Source organism: Diadema setosum, chromosome 11 (genome assembly GCF_964275005.1).
Source record: "Diadema setosum chromosome 11, eeDiaSeto1, whole genome shotgun sequence".
In the NCBI taxonomy this organism is placed as follows: Eukaryota; Metazoa; Echinodermata; class Echinoidea; order Diadematoida; family Diadematidae; genus Diadema; species Diadema setosum.
Genome location: NC_092695.1, coordinates 27,772,990 through 27,795,123, shown reverse-complemented (window position 1 = coordinate 27,795,123; position 22,134 = coordinate 27,772,990). Strand labels below are relative to the sequence as shown.

The 22,134-nt window shown below is 38.6% G+C and overlaps 1 protein-coding gene across 1 annotated transcript; it reads right to left on the bottom strand.

The window, feature by feature from the left end:
- Positions 1-1,171: 1,171 nt before the first annotated feature.
- LOC140235175 (uncharacterized) lies at positions 1,172-20,501 on the bottom strand. The gene is made up of 8 exons (XM_072315212.1): positions 20,421-20,501; positions 12,214-12,505; positions 10,598-10,760; positions 8,104-8,263; positions 6,388-6,538; positions 5,314-5,393; positions 3,768-3,827; positions 1,172-2,234 (listed from the first exon to the last, which is right to left on the bottom strand). The coding sequence occupies exons 2-8, from the start codon at positions 12,251-12,253 to the stop codon at positions 1,344-1,346; spliced, it is 1,545 nt and encodes a 514-aa protein (XP_072171313.1). The 5' UTR covers positions 12,254-12,505; positions 20,421-20,501; the 3' UTR covers positions 1,172-1,343.
- Positions 20,502-22,134: the final 1,633 nt, after the last annotated feature.

Sequence of the window (22,134 nt, the reverse complement as noted above, 5' to 3'; positions counted from 1 at the left end):
CAAAGGTAATGAAGGACTTAAATCATTTGTTACCAAAAGAACAAAAATGCGATATCAGTTACTATACCAGACCTCTTTATGCCGAGTTTTCCGTGTACTTCACAATGGGACATTGGTTCGTCACAACAAATCCCATGCTAACAGCCACGGCATGCATCTAACACACACCATGCTACTACAATGACACTGCGCTGAAAGAAAACTCGCAAATAATATATTTGACACAACCGAGAAGGACTTTATATATCTGCAGCAGTACGACTTGCACAATGAAACTACAAAGTCCTGAAATCTGAGCTTATTAATGTACAAAGGAAATTCTGTAAAAGATTTGGAAGCCTTGTGGTGCAGCCCTTGAAAAAGATCAAATCAGCAGTTGCGTGAAAATTACTGTCTCTGAGGTGATTATGTTGTTCAGCGACATTATTGACAAGAAAGTTGTTACCGCCAGAGCGCCCTCTTTTGCTGAGCCCTGTTTGCGCTGAGCCTTCTGCATGACAGAGACTCTCAAACATTGCGTCCATGACATTATCATATCGCCAGTTTGATGTAGTTCAGCTGACGAATCAGCGTGTACCGCAAATGTATAGCTGTGTCATTCGCTCATACACACAATGAGAAAAAGAAAAGCAGCATAGTTTTTATTGCGTAATTTCAGTGTCCATGCCTTTATGCTAATGTGTCGCTAAAGTAAATAAGCTAATTTCGATATTTTGTTCTGCAAGTACTCATTTTTTTTTTCATTCTGCCCGACACACACTCGAAAAGTGTTTTGACTATTCATTACCACATAAACTGGATACAACGTATCATCCAAACGGGTTGAATTACAAACGCAGGAATATTCTCATTCAATTAATAAGTTGTCATGATATCATTTCAGATGTCCATTCTATCTAACAGATCAAAAAAAAAAATCCTTGTCATAAATTATCTTTTCACTTTTCTATGAATACTTTTGCCATCGCTAATGACACCAAAAAATCAACACTACATAGAGTTTTCGCTCCACACAAATGACATGTAAAAAAAAAAGAATTAGATAATTCTAAATATACAAATAGCATATCAAAAAAGAAACATAGAAGAAGAAATGTACGTGTTGAAACGTTCCATCGACCAAACAATGACGTACAACATCTGCATACCATACACGTATGTTCTCCATCCGTGTATTGAAATGAGCGCATCTCAGTACCACGGAGTGGTGAAGATGAGAGAAGAAAGGAATTACCCCACAGCTCAACGGAGCGCTGCAAGACCTCAACATAAAACTTAGTCAATCACTTCATGCGCACGGAATCGAATAGGGGTACACACCGAAGAGTCTAATATCCTCCTGATTAGAGTTGATATTCAAAGAACTTGTTACCAACTGATGTGCGGTTCGAAGCTGGCGAGACAATATGCTGGCTGTGTGGCGACGAGGGAACTGGATCCATTTCGTATCGTGCGGGAACGGAGTTCATGTTATATCTTGCGGGACTGGAGTTTACCGGTATTTCATATTCCTCGTTATTTGTCGTGTCGTAATCGTAATTGTAGTAGCCCTGATTGTAGTTCCCCACATGAGTTTGGTTGTAGCCGAACGCGTTGCCATTCGACGGCTGGGGGACGCTTGTTGCATCTTCATACTCGTCGTGGTCAAAGAAATCGTCATTCTCCGCCGATTGCTTGGACGACGGGCTGGGGTAGTCCCAGTAGTTCTCGTCAAATGCGGGATTGTAATGATCGTAACGACTTCTCCGACCGTAGTCGATACAGTCCTGCTTAGATGCTAACGTGCTAGTAGTGCTGGTAGGAACGATCGGCGATCTCGTACGCGTGCCTGCTACGCTTTGCTGCTGTCCGAAGCCACCGTCGTCAAACCCGTACGTCTGATTCGCGATCTTCGACGAATACATCGACGATGACGACACGGACTTGGCGGGAGCTGCCGTGGACACAGTGGTCATCAAGGTGAGCGACGACGGTGCAGACACCTGCGCGGCCACGGTGGGGATGGACGAGTTGGACGCCATGATGTTGGATGAAGCATCGTAATGGAGGTTAGCGCGCCTGAGGTGGGCGTTGGAGTCCTGCGACTCTTGTCGATCGGCGATCGGGAGGCCGTTGTGGGAGTTGAGGTCGTAAGCGCCGGAACGTCGACTCATCTTTCCCGCCGCTAGCTTCTTTCGCCGCTTTCGTATCCTCAGCCAGTTATAATTACCCGCCAGGCTCATTAGGAAATGGTTCTGTATATAGGAAGAAGTCACAAAGAAGTGTGTGAAATCCCCTGATAGTTTATATCGCCTCAATATTCTTGGGATGAATATTATTTTTGATAATTATTGTAAGTTCATATCCAGTCAAAGCAACGGATACTAAACTTGAAATACAGCATCTTACTTGTTGGGTTTCTGAACGTGTAACATCACTCTTTTGATCCACCTTGAAGTAGATTAATTCGTCATCCACATGAAGCAAGTACATCAGATTTTCTTACACGAAAAGAATCAAGCGACGGGAATACCATTATTATCAAAACAGTGAGAAAGAGATGAAAGTCATGTCTCAGCTCTCTTGCATATTATGAAAACGTACATGCCATTATGCTACCTCGTGATAATCTTATCACTTTTACAACAAACTAACCGATAAGTCTCCAGGATTTCCACTCGTTGTTGCATTACTTGGTATGACTACAATTTAGAATTATTTTGAGCCTTACATGACGGAATCGGGATTTGTATTGTCGCTTCCCTTTAACTTAATATATACACGTTTGTATGCAACAGAAATGCACATACAATTATATTTCTTCAAGAAGGCGAGTTATTTTTGCTTTAAAAAGTGAACACATTTCTGCTTGAGGCACCTACAAACATCGATCTTCCAAACGAGAGCTAACATTTTCGCCGAATCTGCGGTGCGATTGCTTCTAATCTTTCGCAGATCGTAATTTCATGATGTTTATTCAAGTCATGGCATGACTTACGGGAGAGTTTGTATTGGCAAAACCGCACAGACTCTGAGCCCTGGCGCCATAACATCTCTATGAAACTCTGCATGTGTAGTTCATGTACACACGGAAATGAAACTCAGGGCCGCTCTAAAATTAGTTGGAAGTTGCTATTGAATAACGTCGCAAGTCTTTCTTATCAAAAGTCTCATCACTATTCCTGTGTAGGGGGAAAACTACACTTCCAGAAAACAGAGAGCCTCAAGCAGGAAACCCATACTCAAGATTTTTAACTTTGCTTGAGCTGGCTTTTGTGTAAACAGACAGCACGCCGAGTATAGAGCTACCAGGGTAATACATTATCTGCAAATCTGGGATATGTCACGATTCCTGTATGATGCGTCCCTCCTTTCTCCACATATTCTCGAAATGAGTTTGTATCTGCTTGCTCAGACTTCTTTGCAATAAACCTCCTGCTACAATAACAACAACAACAACAACAACAATAATAATGATAATGACAATAACAAACAAAACAATATAATAATAATAACAAGTTTTATCTAAGCGCATTTCAGACTTGTAAAAAAAAAAATTTCATGCGCTTTTATACAGACTATTATGCCTTGTTGTATACCTGCCGAAATTGTCACGTTGCTCTACAGGACAACGCGACTAGTTACATTTCTCCGACTGTAAAAATGTTGAACTGTTATTTGATACGTTGCATACTTTCAGACACACAGACAGACAGACAGACAGACAGACAGAGACACACACACGTACACACAAACATGAACACGAAAATTGTTGACTACAAGCTTACCATGCCCAAGAGAACCAAGATAGAACCCACCAGAGACAGGAAGAAGAATATTAAAAGATCCTGCAACAGAATAACATTGAAAGGAATGAGAGGAAAACAAAACAAACTTATTTATTCACCTAACGTTGTAAACAATGTGATAAGAGTAAGATATAATTGATTAGCTAAATCGTACTTCAAATACAAGAAACGAAAATGTAAATATATCAGTTCAACCTCTGAAATTCCTCATGGGAAACATGACATGTATTTATAGTTTTGGTTGAGGTAGGGATTCAGGTTTCTAACTTTTTTGTGAGATAATGAGAAACGTCTCACAAAACATGAAAGAGCATATTATAATCCAAAGAGGAATTCAAAGTTTATTTGATCAAAATTGTTTTTTGAAATGTCTGAGATATCCAAAAGCAAAGAGGTCTTAATTAAAGGTGGGACTTGTCTTTAATAAGGACTATTTTGTTTTATTTGATTTTTAATATCTCAGCCATTTCAAAACTTATTTTCATCAATTAATATACTTTGAATTTCTCGTAAAAATTGTATGCTCTTTAATATTCTATAAGTGGTTTATAATCATCTCAAAAAAAGTTAACATCTGGATCCCCCATCTCAACTTTTGCTGACCATGACGAGGATAGCATATTTTGTCTTTTAAAAGATCAATTTCAATATTGTCATTCTAATTATTCACTCAGGTCAACCGGTAACTTAGCATTGCCAAAGCCTAGGACAGAATATCATAAAAGAACATCTTATTATAGGGGTGCTGTGCAATATAACAATCTCCCTCCAAATTTAAAAGTTGTTTGTAGTCCTGCCTCAGTTTCTAGTAAGTTAATGTCATTTGTTCCAGATTTTCCATAATCCCTCCATATTATACGTTTATTTTCTTTGCAGCTCAGTCAATATACTCGTTTTCTGTTGTCAATGATATACATATTTTCAGTTTGAAATTTTTATCCCAATATCAACTTCATGTTTGGACCCCATGGAAGAACAGCCATGTCTTCGTGGACTGAGCTGAATGGGCGATCCTACCGTACATATTCATTGCTTGTTTTGTTTTGTTTTTTCTCTCTTGCTTTCTTCCCTTTTCCATATGTGATGTATTTCTATTTTTTTAAAGTATATATTCTTCTGTTGATTATATGTTTGTATATTGGTTGTCATACTTTTACTGTATTCTCTTTTTTTTTGCATGAATTTACGGTGAATAGATAAGTCAAATCAAATCAAAGAAAAGAATATCTAGTCATTGACGGAATATGTCTTTTCTGATGACGAGCCCTCATCATTTTCACGCATTTCATAGAATGCATTTTCGCATCATCAATAATCACATTATTGTAGTCATCATATGCACATAAATTATCTATTCTCGAATTCGAAGTTCTTTATTATTTTGTATTGAAAACTTTCAATACTCATTAGTTTTTCTAATTATATTATTTATAAGATTTATCAGATTTATGTGGTGATCACAACAGTCTCCGTTGCATCATCCATTCAAACTTACATTTGATATGTAGCTTAAATCATAACTTACACTGGTGCAAATAGCCTCCAATTCAGGTCCACAGATTAATGTCCTGTTTGATGAAACAGAAAGATCTTGCGGTGCCAGGCCTGCAGAAAAATGACCGTTAATGGGAGGACGTGGGGGGGGGGGGGCGACAAAAAAAAATCAAAAGAAATCTTAAAAGTCTGTCAATGAGTGTTGCAATCGATGTACGTCGTGGGTGAACGAATCGAGCATGTGTATTAAGATTCCATGCAACAATGGCGTTAAAAGGGTTAATACAAAACACAGACCCCAGGATTTGGGGGATTCGAAACAGGAAATGAGTGAAATGTGATCGTCTGCTTTCACAATATTATGAAATGGCGGGATAAAGCGAGGCAACTCTCCCACTGGAAATTATAAAAGTGTATGGATTCCGCACTAAGTTCGAGATGGCTTTCGTTCAGTAGAATAAAATCAAATAAACAAGATGATACAAGCTGCCTAACTAATTGTGATTTTGTGATACTTTCAGCACGAACCAATGGGAGAGCTGTGAATTTATCATAATTATCATCACTTCAGCTAATCTGCATTTAATGTATCACTAATTGGTGGAAATAATCTAGTGAAATGTGTGGAATTTCAATCACTTTCTAAATTAGGTGTAATTTTTAGCAGACTTCTACTGTTACAGATATAATTTATATAACGGAAAACGAGAATTTAACATGTTTTCACTTTTCAAGCAATGAAAGAGTACCTCACTTTCAGAGGGCAGACGGAACAATAGAACCTTTAACATAAGTTGGTAACAAATGAAAGGAATGTACACTTTGTCATCGATGAAATTTTGTGGAATTCTCTCAACATTTTGTCTATATATTTGTCTTAATGTGACATTACGAACTGTGGTAGCTTTCTTGCCCAGCGATGGTAGCACCGAACTTTAAAAGTTTCCTAACTGTTGAATGGATTGCTCGACTTTCCTCAAACTTCACGATGTGTTCTATGTACTAATATTACTGCATTCCTTGAAATCATAATTGTGGAGGTAATTCCCCTTTAAATCGCCCTTCACTTCATTAATTCGAGACCGTCACGATAACTTTGTCTCACCAAACTGTCTCAGGTCTAAGCAGGTTAGGGATGTGAAGACTTCGTTGGTGCACACACCGCTATCCACCATGTAGAAGAACACCGTTGGCAGTGCGGCCCCGACCAAGATCGCATACCACGCTAGGTTGATGACGTAGGTTATGCACATAAACTGTGTTTGGAGAGATAATTGTTTGCAGCATGATTATTATCATTGAAGTAGTGAATATTATCATAGATATCACAGCAATCTGACACTGGATGGCAAGTTGTCTTATACCTGATATACAGAAATCAGAACACGACTTGACAGTTCTGATAAGCTGATAAAACATAGATGGAAATCGTTACAGACTTTACAGTTCACTGAGCAAAGAGTCGAGGTGTGTAGGCGTTTCTCTCACCAAATTTTGTCGCCATTTCTACTCATTTGCGATCTTAGAAGCAACGCAAAAACTCTATCTCATTACGAGGGTGCGAAATGATACTAATCAACCGTAACAACAGACTATATTCAAGGATTACAAGACACAAGAAGATCATTAGAATTTGATCTTCATGCGTGTAAGCGGTAAAGCAACAGACGATGTAGCCCGAACCAATCGCAGTGTATTTTGCAAAAGTAACAATAACAATATATCAACACTCTAACTTCAGGGCACGAAACTGTAAAATGACAAGCTTGGTGAGCTGTACCGCATGCATCCCCCCCCCCAAAAAAAAAAAATACAATCAGACTTTCTGCCATAATAACTTTAAAAATGGTGAATCAATAAAGATGCAATTTGTAGGTATGAACGTACTTATTACGTACATCTTACAGAAAATTCCACTAGATCTGCTTCAGTGGTCACGGAGAAATTTGGATCTTTGTAGAGCATGTCAGGATTCCCTTCCCTCCAAGTTCAGTCCATTGCGCTCACACCTTACAAAATGCTGAGAGCATCCAAGTGTTGAACTTTGAAGAATGTACCCACGACATGCTTCTAAACGATGAACATTTCTCTGTGACATCTTAACTAAATCGCATGGGGGTTTCTGCAAGATGTAGGTAAGAAGTTATAGTTTTATACCCTGAAATAATATTCAGATTGTTTTATCATTTTGAAGGATGTCAGTGCTGAAATCTGCTTGTATTTTTGAGGGGACATACTGTACTCTGCAAAAAGTCCGGTATTAAATAGTGAACACCGAGCTGGTGTTAAATTTTCGGTGCTCATTTATGGTGTTAAATTAACACCTACGGGTGTCATTTCCAAATTTTAAACTGTTTTTTGAAGAGTTTCTTAGTAACTGCACTTCTTGTTGATTTTTAATTTAAACAAGACGATCAAGAATTTTACATTAAAATACTAGATTTTTGAAAAAATGTGAAAATAAATTTACACCAAAGTAACACCAGCAGGTGTGGTCCCTTATTGAAGCTGGACGGGTGTTAAACCATTGATATTAACACCAGCAAATATCAAATCAACACCATGTGGCGTCATTTTTGAATTAACACCAGTACAGTGTCAAAATAACACCAGGTACAGTGTCAAATTAACACCACGAAGTGTCAGGTGAACACTTTTCAACACCATCACAGTGCATTTTTAACACCTGTGGGTGTGGTCCTTTATTGAAGTTTGATCGGTGTTAGATTTAACACCTGTGGTGTTAAATCTAACACCGATGTTTTTGCAGTGTACGTTCTCTTTTGTCCGCGGATTTATGTAGCAGCAGAAATCTGCTTACCGCGCTCAGCTGTCGTCTGCCGGTCTGCGCCTTGACAAAGGTACACCAGGAGGAGGCGTTCTGGTAGCCCGTGGCCATGCACCCCATCGTCATCAGCAGGATGATAAGACCGACCATGACGACGAGGCCGATGTAGGCAGCTATTTCTAGAAAGAAGAACCTGACGCAGAGACCGACATCGATATGACAAATGAGTGAAATATTTGTCAATGAGCAGGATTTCATCTTTTTATTTACTTAATTATCCATTTATCTATCTATCTATCGATCTATCTCTCTATCTCTCTACCTATCTATCTATCCATTTATCCATTTATCCATTTACCTATCTATCTATCCATCTATCTATCTATCTATCTATCTATTTATCTACCTGTCTATCTATCTATCTATCTATCTATCTATTTATCTACCTGTCTATCTATCTACTTATCTATTTATCTATTTATATATTCATATATTTATATATTTTTGAGGTTACATACATTAGGAGACGAGTGATTTTTCCCCCAAATTAAAGCTCTCCTCCATAATACTAACTGCAGAACCATAGCACCGCTGATAATAGTATTATTTTGTTTACATGTGTTCACATTTTGTTCATTTGGGTCCTATGCTTTTACGATGTCTTATTATGTAATATTCATCATCATAATATGTCGACATGGTGGCTATAAATGACCAGAATTCTATGAATGCAATTAAGAAAAAAAAAATTAGTGGAGATGCTTCTGTCTGAAGTCTGATTGCAGGTCCTGTAAGCCATACTTATACCTCAAATACGTGAGAGAAAGAATTCGTGTGTGTGTGTGTGTGTGTGTGTGTGCTTGTTTATTTATTTTACTCAACTTACTATTGGTAGTTAGTGCCGGGTGCTTTTACCCAACTTATCATTGGCAAGTGTCTTAAATATACACCTAAATATGAAATAGTCCATCGTAACACAGCTGTCAGTATAAAGTCGTGTGGTGTTACCCGACTAAAAATATCCTTACATCCATCGCTGCTAAGCTGGTAGCTCACTTCAATTTTATATTGCGTATGTTATCATTGCATCAATTTTAAAGCGATGATGCCATTACCTTACAACTCTTCTCTAGTTGGTTTGCACAAAACTTAAATAAATCAATTACTAAATCACATTTTAAGTATATGATTATAGCAATTGCAACCTCTTTCCCCTCAAAGTCATCCTTATTTCAAGTTATGATTATTTGATAAGAATCATATATAATCTAATATAGTTAATGATTTCACGTCAAAAATCAATGACAAACTTGTTAAAAGATGACATCATCACGTCCGTCATTTTGAGTATGTTGTGGTTGCGACATAAATATCACTGATTTGTGAAAAGCCGTGAAACTTTAATATTCCATATCTATATCCGATTTTGATAACAACGCTGCGACTCTGTTCGTCTGGTATTATTCTACTGGTTGAAGCTATCCTGAATTGCATTTCAGTGATTATTGTAATCCTCAGGCTCTCCTTCCAAACCCTCCTGATGAAATCAAAACAACGTGATATGATATAATATTGCAGATACCGATAACAATGTAAAATGTGTTGAATTCCAAGAAAACAAATGGTTTACTATTCATTGAGGTAACCAGAATAAAGACAAAGAAGGTTATACCATTAAAGGAAAAGGACATCTACACATCATTCTAAAGAACAAACAAGAGCAAGGTGTCTACATTTTCTTGGAGAGATGTGGGAAAGAACCCAAATAATAAAGAGACTTCAAGTAAAGGCTCAGTTCATATGAAATTCACATGAAGATAAAACAAAACAGCCTTATCTGTATAGCGTTCTCATTTTCAACTAATTCAAACAGCCTCCTCTACCCCTCCCCCCCCCAAAAAAAAAAACAAAAAACACACACCAAAACACCCCCCCAAAAAAAAGAAAGAAAGAAAGAAAGAAAGAAAGAAAACAGGGAAGAAAGGGGTGCCTTTCATGACTTTAGAGACACAAATAAAAAATTAAACATGCCCCCAATATACAATTTCCTAGCTGCACAATTTTTTTAAATAAGTAAAATGAAAATATCTTCTGAATCAACAAGGTATATAGAATATTATTGTCTTATAAAAACAACATACAGATCTACATGCATTGGGCATGCTATATCCACACATTAATATACAAGTCATGTACTATCAAAAGCCACAGTGCGTGCGTAATTGATATGAATACATGTAAATGATAAATATGACAATTTCATTTGAGCTAAAATACAGTTTAGTGCTACCACTACGATGTATTTCCAGTACGATTATTATCAGAATCGTCTTCCAAACCAATACTGAGCTAAACTAAAAAAAGAAAGAACTTCCACACAAACAAACAAACAAACAAACAAACTAAGCAGACGACATCTGTAGTGTTTCAAGAGAGCGTGCTCAAGAGAAACATTTGAAGAAATCGATTCTTGTTCCCGCCAAACTTTCACTGAAACAATGATTCTACTGTAACGTTTCTTTCTCACCAGGCAGCGACGGAATCCTTGATGTAAGAGTTGCTGAAGAGTTCATCTACAACCTGACTGATCAGGGCCACCATGACCACAACCAGGACAACCCCTGCAACAGTCAAAGTTGTGGCAAGAAGGGACGACCAGGCCACCCTCTCGCAACAGTCCGTGCAGCGAGCTGTAAACGAAGTTCCAAACAAACCATGACGAAATTAGACGACATTGACCCAGTACGAGGAAGAGATTTGACTAATTAAGACGGGGTCGGTGTTTGGTCGTTTTTAATTAGTCCTTGGATGACGTAATCAAAAATGGCGTTTGCTTCACGACCAAGAATAGGCTGGGTCAGCGGACATGCGTTATATAGGGGGCCTCTACAAATGGGGAAAATCGTGATCTTTGGAGAGATCGTTGACATCATGAACATTGGGTGTACGCTATACCTCTGACGTCATAATCCCAACAGACTGATCACGATGTTACCACGAATCTTTCAGTGACAACACGTCTGTGGTGTTTACTTACAGAACTTTTGTTGAGTGTGACCCTTCCCCCCCCCCAAAAAAAAAGATGCTACCATCTCTTTCTAGATAAGATTGACATGAGATTGCGCCGAAGGAAAGCCTTGTGAATGATACCATTGTGTCCCCCCCCCCCCCCCAGGATGGAATAGACAGAGACAATGAGAAAATGAGACTGAAATGAGGAGTAGGTTTAATAAAGATTTATGAAAGACGGACAGGCTCACAAACACCCAAACACACACACACACGCACAACACGAGATATAAATAGAAGTAGATCAAACAGTTCGTTGAGATCGAGTAATTGACTAAGGGTTACAGACAGAGGGAGAGTGAGAGGGTGAGAAAGATAAATGCATGTATTCATATATAATTCTATATACATAGGGGCTTACATGAAAAGGGAGATTGGTTAAGAGAATCTGATATGAAAAATGACAAGAGTCAAATGTCGCCCCCGTTCGTGTCACCATTGAGACTTGAAAACGATTAGAACTTTCGCTTTCACGCTCTCAGTCTCTGTCTCCTCTGTTAATTGCGTCACTCCTGCTACCCCCACCCCATCCCAACCCCACCCCCAACACCCTGGTTACACCCGTCTTCACAGAAAGAATTATTTCTGGCTGTTTTCAACTGTATCATGATAAAAAGCGATTTGACAATTTATTTTCTGAAGGGCGTCTTCTTGACAAAATAACATTTGGAGATTGCACTTTTTTTTTTTGCTTTGCTTTGCTTTGCTTTGCTTTGTTTTGTTTTTGTCCTTCGCCAATCTGAGATATTTTCTTTAAATCAGACTGCACGAAGATTGGATACCACTGGCACATGACAAGAGATGGAAACAAAGGTGGAGTGATATGCAATGAAAAATATATTTGTCAGTACTGGCTGTCAATAGCCCGCTATCGGCCCCCAGCAATTGGAATCGAGCGGTCGTGTATAAGACTATAAAATGATTGGCAATATCATATTTCTGAGATCATATTTCTGAGAAACGAACGACAGGTGCAGTGTTGTTTTTGTTTTTGTTTTTTGTATTTTCCTCCTACCCTCATTCAATCTCTAAGGGCATAAAGAAGTGTTTACACCGATTTGTTTCAATGCTTACAGCTTTTCTCGAGCTCGTCGGGATGTCGGGACTCCTCCATGTCGAGAAATGATGGGAGCTGTTGACCTCGCCTCCGTATCCCCTGGCAACCTTCTGACCTTTGACCGGCTGACGTCCTCCTACAGCCCTCCCTCCGCGTCAGCCGCAGACGACGGCACTCTCTGACGACTTGACCACAGATGGCGGGAAGTACGGTGAAATTGTCGAGCCCGCTAGCTACTCCTCAAACTCAGCCATGATGCCCTGATCCAGGCGAACCTACAGGGCCAGGCCTATGTCCTTTGTCCTTACACTGCATGTGATGAAACAGACAAAAAAAAAGTTCTGTCATACGCTACATTTCCCAGCTTTAGGCCCTGTCATTAACCTGAGACTGTAACATCCCATGACTGATAACCGTCGAAGTCACCCTACATAATTCGTCTTGCCCATTGTTAAGTTCGACACATTTGTTGATCAGCTGAACCTGTCGCGAACGTAGTCTTCGCTTGTTATTGTCCCGTCTGTAATGATGGTACTTGGTGATCACATCTTTTGAGACACCTTTCGTTCGAATAGCTATGATAATGAATGGCAAGCAAAAAGCAACGTTAGATCGCCCGCTTCTTATTCAACGACATTAGAGTCGATCAAACAGGAATCCACTATATACTACAAGAACACACAAACATGCTCGCAAACGATTGTGCAGTTGTGAATAACCTCTTTCTTCGAAATCTTCGCTGCCTATACATTTCAGAAACATAATCAGTATTCAACTTGACAGATCACGTCGATCATGCGACGATTCTTGCGTAGTCTGCCGATTATAATTATGTCAGCTTACGTTTCGTTCCCCCGTAATCCCCCGAGAAGGCTGCCGATCCACTTCTTTCAGAGATCATAATCTTACCGGGAGGATTAGTTACAGATTGTTCTTCAGTAATCAAACTCGGCAACCGGTATTGAATGTTCTCCGTCGTATGAAATCCTGGCGAACTTCCAACTGACATCGGATTTATAAAACGCTTTTTGGAGCAAATTGTCAAGGTGTGCGTTGCCCATTTTGTACCTCTCATCAGCACCCCCCCCCCCCCTTCACATCGCTATGAACAGAGAGTGGGAATTTGATGATCTTCGTTATGATAAGAGAATGTTATGATAAGTTCAAGAAAAAGAAATAATGCCGGAAATATATTTCCCCTCTTCACTTCTGACTAATATAGCGGCCGTTATACCCAAATCATTGTGATTATCGTATTACTATCATATATAACTCTGTGATGATGAAATTCCAGAGCCAAAGTAGGACAAGTGGGATTTTTGGGCTTTTCCACCCCTTTTTTTAATGGTTCAAATAAATTTTTATATCACGGAGACGGACAAAACGTATTCACAGGTCGATATAATATTCCAGGGGAATCCACACTAGCATAATCATGACAATCTTTTCTTAGTCCAGTACATGGTGTGATTGATATGACAACAAAATGCAGATTACGTACAGTGCCCTTTCACTTCTTCGCTTAAGGGAGCAGCGCTCAAAAAAAAAAAAAAAAGCAACTGGTGACGCACTGACAGAAATATTTCACTGACGTAATAGTTCAATTCGGTTCATTTCAAAGTGATGAGACCGATTTTGACAGGTTGTAGCCTTGATAATGGGGATAAAACGACAGCCCATTTGGCGTATACGTCAATTCACAAGACTTTATTGCGAAGTCGCTATTTATGACAAAACAGATAATTAACTAGACCCTGTAAACCATGTCAGTGCTGGTGAATATAAGGGGCGAAGCTGAGGGATTCCGCGAAGTCCTGCGATCCTTATTTTGCTCAGCAAGGTACAGGAAGTTGTCCTATACATTTTTCACCGCGACACTTTTAGTGCCAAAAGTCGACAAGAGACCATTTTGCTGAAAATGACGGCACTTGGGGACTTAAAAACATTATACAATAATGTATCAAGTAAAGTGAGAAAAACGCAAATGCGAATCATAATGAATTATGTTTTTTTTTGTGTGTGTGTATCACTTCATTGAATGAAATCTAGGGGCGAAATTAACAACATAATTATCAACATGTTTGTGCAGTCACAATAGCCGTCTATTTTACACATGAGTTTAGCTTATTTGTGGAACTTGGATTTTTTTCCACGCGTGCCTCTCTCTGCTGTTAACATGGATTACCGTCTCATGAAGTACATGTATAGACATTTCCGGTTTCAATCACCGAATCGTGGAAAATTGTAGAAAAATTAATACACTATACAAAAAATATGGCATATTACTTTACACAGTGCGAGTGTATGACTTTACAATGCCACCTCTCCCATCTCGATGGTTAAAAAAAAGTTTTCCTTTTAAGCAAGATGAACTAGATCTAAATTCCGACCTAGATTCACTGCACTGCACAAGTCTGTATTGGAAGAGCTTTACACCTGCTGAACTTGGGTGAAATGGACAATGCGCTTCAAAACTCACACCCTTTGCGTGTTATTTCGATTATCTGTAGTAGGCCTATATATGAACATAAGTGCCTGGGTTGAAATATCGACGGGCGTGAGATTTTATGATTGTGTTTGCCTGTAAATATACATACAACATTCAAAGATGACGATAGTGATACTATATATATATGGCCATTCTATTAGCTCATTACTTTCACAAACGGGGTCCCACGCTTCATTTTCTGTTTCGGCTTTTAAACTGATCTTTAAAACATTCACAACGTGACAGAATTGAAAAAGACCACACAAAGCATTACTTTGTTTAGAACTTATATACCACTAAAATGCTTTTTGAGCGGTATACATAAAAGTAGAAGTAACTCGCTTTTCGTGTTCTGCATCAAATAGTGCAAGCTTCAAATCAACGGCATATCCTTCCCCATAAATAACATTCATAGCAACAACATGAACTGAAAATATAAGCGCATATCACAATCAAGTTGTATTCGACAAAAATAAGTAGAAAATAGCACAGATGGTCATTGAGTCTGGCCCCTTTATGAGATTATTCTAGAAATGCATTTCAATCACCATAAATTCGTCTTTTATGTTTGATTACACAATCCGAAGTATGATTATGATGATAGTATATTCATTTTTAGAAAAGTACCTCAATCTATCTGAAGGACTCATCTTCTCAATCCAAGTTTAGAACCGTTCTGAAAGCATAATCATTTATTCAAAATGCATTTTGAATGAGTTATGTTTGCATTATTTTGATCGCTTCTGTGCTATTTTTTCCTGCTTAAAGTGCATAGACACACAATTGCAGTGATATGCGCTATGAAAGTAACGTAGTTATTATCATTTATCATTATGCGCTGATTAAAAGATCAGTATACTCAGGCGATACAGGTGGTAAATACTAACAATATGCACTAAAACTGCAAAAGTGGTTCTAGAATCCGTGAATCCAGAAGAAAATGAGCCCTTTTCAGGCTGAAAGGTATCCTCAGTGATGATCGTGTGCTCCTCCACACTTGAGTTTTACAACAATCTCAAGATTCTTCAGGACATTATTTGTCACAATTCATTTTCTTTTCATGTGGTCTCTCCTGCACATGATTTTGATAATGATCTTAGCTGCTTTCGAGCCAGAAATTGCTCTCTTTTAGACGACAGATATAGAGGAGAAGACTACAGAAAGTGAATGAACTTGAGCATTCCACGCCTGGCCATAAATCGTGCGATTTATGTAACGACTCTATTCATGATAGAGTGGTATGAAATGAACAGGGGTGAATGATGACCCACGATGTGATTGGGTTGTTGTTGTTGTTGTTGTTTCCAAATCAAAGTTCTCTCTCTGAGCGTTATTATGATGTCTGACTCTCAAAATGAATGAGGATCGCTCTGAATTCAGTACCAGCACATTGATCGTCATATAGTTAAAAATTTGTGGAAACGCGAATGTACATAATCGAAGTGTTATACTGCACGAGAGGCTTCCAAATAAAAGCACTTACCAATGCGAGTATGTAAATCAGCTAGACAAACATGACATTCTTTGACTATCTATACATTCTTTAAAATGTAAGAAGTATATAGTGAATAACTATTTCGATTAAGCACCTTATCAAAGTTCACGAGTCTCGAGTGGCGTGTTGACACATTCATATAGTCAGTGAATCAGTCTTCGACATCCGTCTTATAACCACTTTGACATTCACTGTTTATCAAGGACCAACAAAAAACTATTAATGTGCCATTAACATTCCGGGTAATTATATCTCTCTAGTAAGGCACTTAAAGGTAAGGCCTATTTGCCTCTCTCTCTAATGGTGGTTATAAGTGCATTTACCGAACATTTTATGCAACCCCCCGTATATATGTTGTTGTCGTTATCTAATTATTCTTACATTATGCCCACTTGATGTAGAGTGAGAGATTCCCTCGTAGAGCAAACACGCAGTATTGACACCAGCAAGAAAAGAGATAGACTGAGCTATATAGATTTGATACATTTCATTACAAGTAAACCGAATGGAAAGTATAGTTATAACCCCACCCAATTATCTGGCTTACTCTGAAGTGACTATTATACTCACCTCAATGACGACGGCGATGATGGTTGGTAATACTTATGATTACGGGTATTATAATCACAGTATATCATGGTAATCTTAGTGTTCTGAGATGAAGACAACAATTAGGAGGAATAATGCTAATAGCGATAACAACAACAACAAAACTTATACTGATAATAACGATAACCATTATCATATGATAATAACAATAGCATTACGGTGATAAAATGATCAATGATAAATTAATAACAAATGATAGTATAAAAGTGAGAACAGTATAGTCACTAAACTGACAAAGACGAACCAGCGGTCAGTATCTGATTGTCAGAAAATATTACATATCCATCGTTGCTCCCGGAGACAACACACTGCACTCGATACATGCATAAAATTGATTCAAGGAGGGTTGACGATCAAACAGTGTATAAAGCCATGGTGTTCATATAAGTAAGCGATCAATCGGTACTTCTCACATGCATAATGTCTGCACTTAGCATCATTACCTTTTTTTTTTCTGTCACCTGCAAATAAAGCCCTATGGAGACCGCCTCAACCAAGCAAACGTCATTACTGCCGGGAAATTATGCACAAGCCGGGAGAAAGAAAGATGTGAGTGGCATGCACGCGCTCAGGAGGACGAGAACAAACTGCATAATCATGCACGTCCTTTCAGGCCATCCCCTCAATTCGTTTAGTATGCATTACTAACACATATTATGATTCTTGCTCGAAGGGGCTTGGAATAATACGAAATCGAGCGCTGACGAGAATGGAATAGTCACAATACATAACGGCCTTTTATCGGACGTGTCATTTTACTACAGCTGAAAAGATTTGAATGCTGAAGTATTTCGATGCAGGCGATTGTTTGGACCGTCGAGAAGTTGTAATTGTTGACTTTATATATAAAGTATCTGCTTCAGAGAAATACAGTTGTAGTTAGAATGAGGATCAAAAATATTGACTCGCGTACATTCCCTTTAACTCTAACCTAGTCTTCCCCTGATAAAAGCCGTATATATTTGTATATACATAATATCTTTCTGCAGTTAATGTTTTCATTAGTCAACCATACTTGAATATTTTATGCATATATCGAGTGCAGTCCGTTGTCTCCTGATTTTCTGACAGTCAATCAGATACTGACCGCCGATTTGACTTTGTCAGCTTATTGACTATTGTTCTCGGTCATGGTAACGGTTTCTTCAAGAAATGGGTTTTCATAAAACTATTGGATAAAATATTTTGTATATATAACTAAACTTAACATTGATAACACTGATTAACATTTTTATGTTTGTCGATTTTATCCCTAACTCACAATTGAGAAATATTTTGAAGCACTAAAGCTATTGTTGTTGTTTTTTTATCTGCAAATGTTAGCTAGGGGCTTCAATTTTTGTCCGATTTCGATGAAACCTTCCAACATTCTGTTGTTTAATTTAGTTCTAAATCAGGGGTTTAATCTTATATTCACAGGACGTAATGCCTCGATCATGGACTTGCAAAGCACTTCATGGAAAAAACGGGGGTAGACACACACTTTTCGAGAGGACCATTCTCTCTCCGCTTTGAAACATAAATCTCATCGTTTTCATCGTGAGTCGAGGGGAGACGTGACATAATAATCTCTGCCGAGACCCCTAAAAAAGCTAAAGTCATGTTCCACAATGTGAAACATCGAATACATTCTAGTGCAGCGGGTCCCACGAGGAGATATAGCTGGTTCATGAGCGCGATACCCCTTATCGTGCATGGCAAAACAGAACTCACTCCTGATTCCACACGTACGTACCATTATCAAGAGAGTCACTCATAGTCCTTTATAAAAGATCTTGCAACTTTGGTCGTTTGAGGTGTCGTCATAAACAGTGAGTCTCATCGGGGGCGATGTCAAAGTCCAGATCTTTTTTTGAATCTTGAAAAACAACACTCGGCATTAAAGGACAAGGGAGAAGTAGTCTTCGTGGAAACCTCAGAAATGATTAATTTCCCCATAATGCAGTTGAAATGAAGTACATGTACAGTTAAAAGGTGAGAGATCGTCATAGTGCATTCTGTGTTGAATAGTCCTTATTGTCGACAGGAAAAGACATTCCAAAAAGAGATAAGAGAAAAAAAGAGAGATCATGCTGAATGTAATATAGCTTGCCAGAGATTTTGGATTCGCCTAAAATAACAACCTCCGATAGGTCTCTATAGACTTCAACCGAGGCGTTACCGTGAAATCTTGAACTTCAGTGCGCCAAGTTCACGTTCGTCACCTATGGAGTCAAGAACGAAATGCGAAGAGAGACGGTGCCCTACGAGTGCATCCAAAAACAATTCGAGAAGTGCCCTGGGGTGGAGACTAATTAAACAGTTATATAGTTCTAGTGCCTGCCCACTCTCGGCATAACTTATTTGTTTTTGTGGCATGCATTCCCATTTGTGGATGTGTTATCTTGTCGTTTCCCCCCAAACAAACCCAAGCCAGAAAAGAAACCTTCTCAATGCGCCGACTATGCACGAACGAGCAAAATGTCAATATTATCCTAATGCATTGGTGTCAACCGTATACATATACCCTTTACAGTGAGCGTAACATTCCTTTAAACTCACATCATCACTTCACATGAGAGAAATGATATGCAATAAAGAAACTAGTCAATAATCAATAATTTTGTTTCTTCCGTTCATCTCCATTGTTACAGAGAAAAAAAAACAATAATAAGCACTGAAAACCCTTGTCCGGTGTGCACACTTGGGACTATTAAATAGATGTTCACATGGCTTTAGCGCGTTGAATACCTTTGTTTTCTGACCAGAAACATTTCCTAAATTTCATATCATATGTAGTCCATTTATGCATACTGTATGAAAGACAGAGAGAAAAAAAAACCCCGCTATTTATGTGAGTTATAATCAAGTATGTAGTAGACAATCCTGTTAGCAACCGAAATGTAGAATGACCAACGATTTTTTTTTTTTTTTTTTGGGGGGGGGGAGGGGGATAAAAATAAGTCTTTAAACACGTGCATTCAAGATTGTGTATACAGGCCTATGTACTTTTTATATTTTTTTCCCTTTGTGATTAAGAACGCTAAAATGGCAGAATGACGCATAAATATTATTTTGCCACATTTTGTAAACCCAGTGGCACAGGATGGCTTAAGTGGTAAATTGATAAGATTGTGTCCACGTTGGTCGAGCATTTAAGATTCTGGAAAGGGAGCGCATGTTGTAGAAATCCACCACAGCAAGTAACGAAGCGTGAGAAACCACCACCTGCTGAAACGTGTCTACTTTCAATCGGTATTATGATATTTCTATGTGTACTTCCGGGATACAGCAATGTTAGTGTAAAGGAGAGACGGGTTCGATGTTTATCCACCCATTCACGATGACTTGTGTCTTTTAGTGGTAACGGAAATAACAGGAAAACTTTCAATATTGAGATTCTAGATATCGTGTTTTGATTGCTGCACTCACGGATGTTAGAGAAGAACTATAATTTTCACAAGTCTACGTTAATCTATATACTAGTATTATACAGATTACAGTCATTTTTTTTTTTTTTTTGCACATTATTGCTGAGACATGTTCAGGTAAGAATTGCAGTCAATGATTTAAGTGAAGAAATATTATAAGGAAAAACGAAATCATACTCAACAACGTAATGTAGCGACAAGAATTCACAATAAATCCTTTACCAGTGAAGGCGTACTATCATTTTCGTAGCGTATTCACAGGAGCAACCGAGGCGGGGGAGTGTTGGCGTGACTCCCTTAGAGCAGGGAGGTGGGTAGAGTCCTCGCACGGGTGACGTTGCGTTGAGGCAACCTTGATATGCCGAAAGACAGTCAAATACACACAAGATCAGTAAGCATCGAGTATTCCTCGTATTCTCCTCCTCACTTAGCTATTTTCCCCTCAGGAATAGCGGGTAGTGTGTGAAAAATATGAAATTATCCGCCCACAGCCGCCAAACGGGGAAAGAAAAGAAGATCGAACGTGTTCAGGGTTACAGATGCTGTAGCTAGCTCGTCGAGACGCCGCGCTGAGAATCCCACACAGCTGACACTGCTGTTCGTACAGTACTAGTATTGTCACACACACCCCCATTCTCTATCGACGCTCTGTGTGCTGTTTATGCGAGGGCAGGGGTAAGCAAGCGCTCGTAGAATCGCATTTGTTTTCTTGGCCGCCGGTATAATTTAGCCCGATCTCTTGCGATTACTGAAGATGCACCAATACGCTTCCACGCACGCCGCTCTCTGACCGCTGTGGCTTGACTCTACACTTTGAATACATAAAATGAGAACGCCGCCAATTTCGCTACAGCCTGATTTTTTTTTCTTAACTGCATATCAAGTCTACAATATATGAAATCATAACATGCGCCGCATGAAAGTGCTGTGTCCCCTTCAGTTATTAAAAGAACCTAGCCACGTATCTGGCTACTGTATATAGGTACACGTACACCGTATATGGCGAAATTGCTATTTGACGTCAATAAGAAAAATCCAAAGTGGCAACCTTCATGCAACTTTATAAGTCATCGAAGAATGCAGAGAGAGTAAACGTGTCGTATACTAGAGTTTGAAAATGTTTCCATAGATGTAAGGATTGCAAATTCATTTTGGAATAACGCTCAATTAATTTTGCAATTGCGTCTTATTATTTGTCTCTCCTTTCATTTATATTGCAAACGCCACTGAATACTTAAAGAAGTAAACAATGGGAATACATTGTATGCCAAATCGAATTACCCAAAAGGCTACCTGAATGAACAACATGTCATGTCTAATGATGTTAAGCCTATAATGTCACGACTGCTGCAAAGCGAAGGGCGTTTGAAGTTTGAGATAGTTTACAATATATTTTCACTAATCAGTGATATTTTGCAACCATGATGGTATATGAAAGCAAGATATTATTCAGAGGGTGAAGTTAACGGTGTGAGTTTGTTCAATTTGTATCCGCGTCCGTGTTCTCCATAGATTAATCCCCTGTATAAGAATAGTTAGACAAATTTACAAGATGTACTTTTGTTAATATGATTTGTAATTGATAGGTGTATACGTGTTTGAAATCACAAAATGTATAGTTGTACATGTATATACCCCATGAGTTTGTACTGTAATCTTTGGTATATTTATATACATTGTATATACGCTTCAATAAATACAGGAAAAAAATGTCTCGTCCACAAGCAGTAGATGACATGGTTTGAGTCCCATTGGTTCCTTTTTACCGACATAGATCATTACCGATATAGATCAGCAGTTGCAATCTTAACAAATAATTTCATTTGTAGAGGGAGACAAATTGAAGAAACTCACACATGTAAGTGTTATGATATGCAAATTACTTGAGGTGATGATGTCATCACCTCAACAAATCTCCTTCCGGTTTGCCAGAAAA

Excerpts from the sequence above, each read along its gene's own strand:
- LOC140235175 (XM_072315212.1), bottom strand. The coding sequence starts at position 12,253 with ATGGAGGAGTCCCGACATCCCGACGAGCTCGAGAAAAGCT. Across the intron at positions 5,394-6,387 it reads CTTAGACCTGAGACAGTTTG|GCCTGGCACCGCAAGATCTT; the intron begins GTGAGACAAAGT and ends ATTTTTCTGCAG. Across the intron at positions 2,235-3,767 it reads TCTTGGTTCTCTTGGGCATG|AACCATTTCCTAATGAGCCT; the intron begins GTAAGCTTGTAG and ends TCCTATATACAG.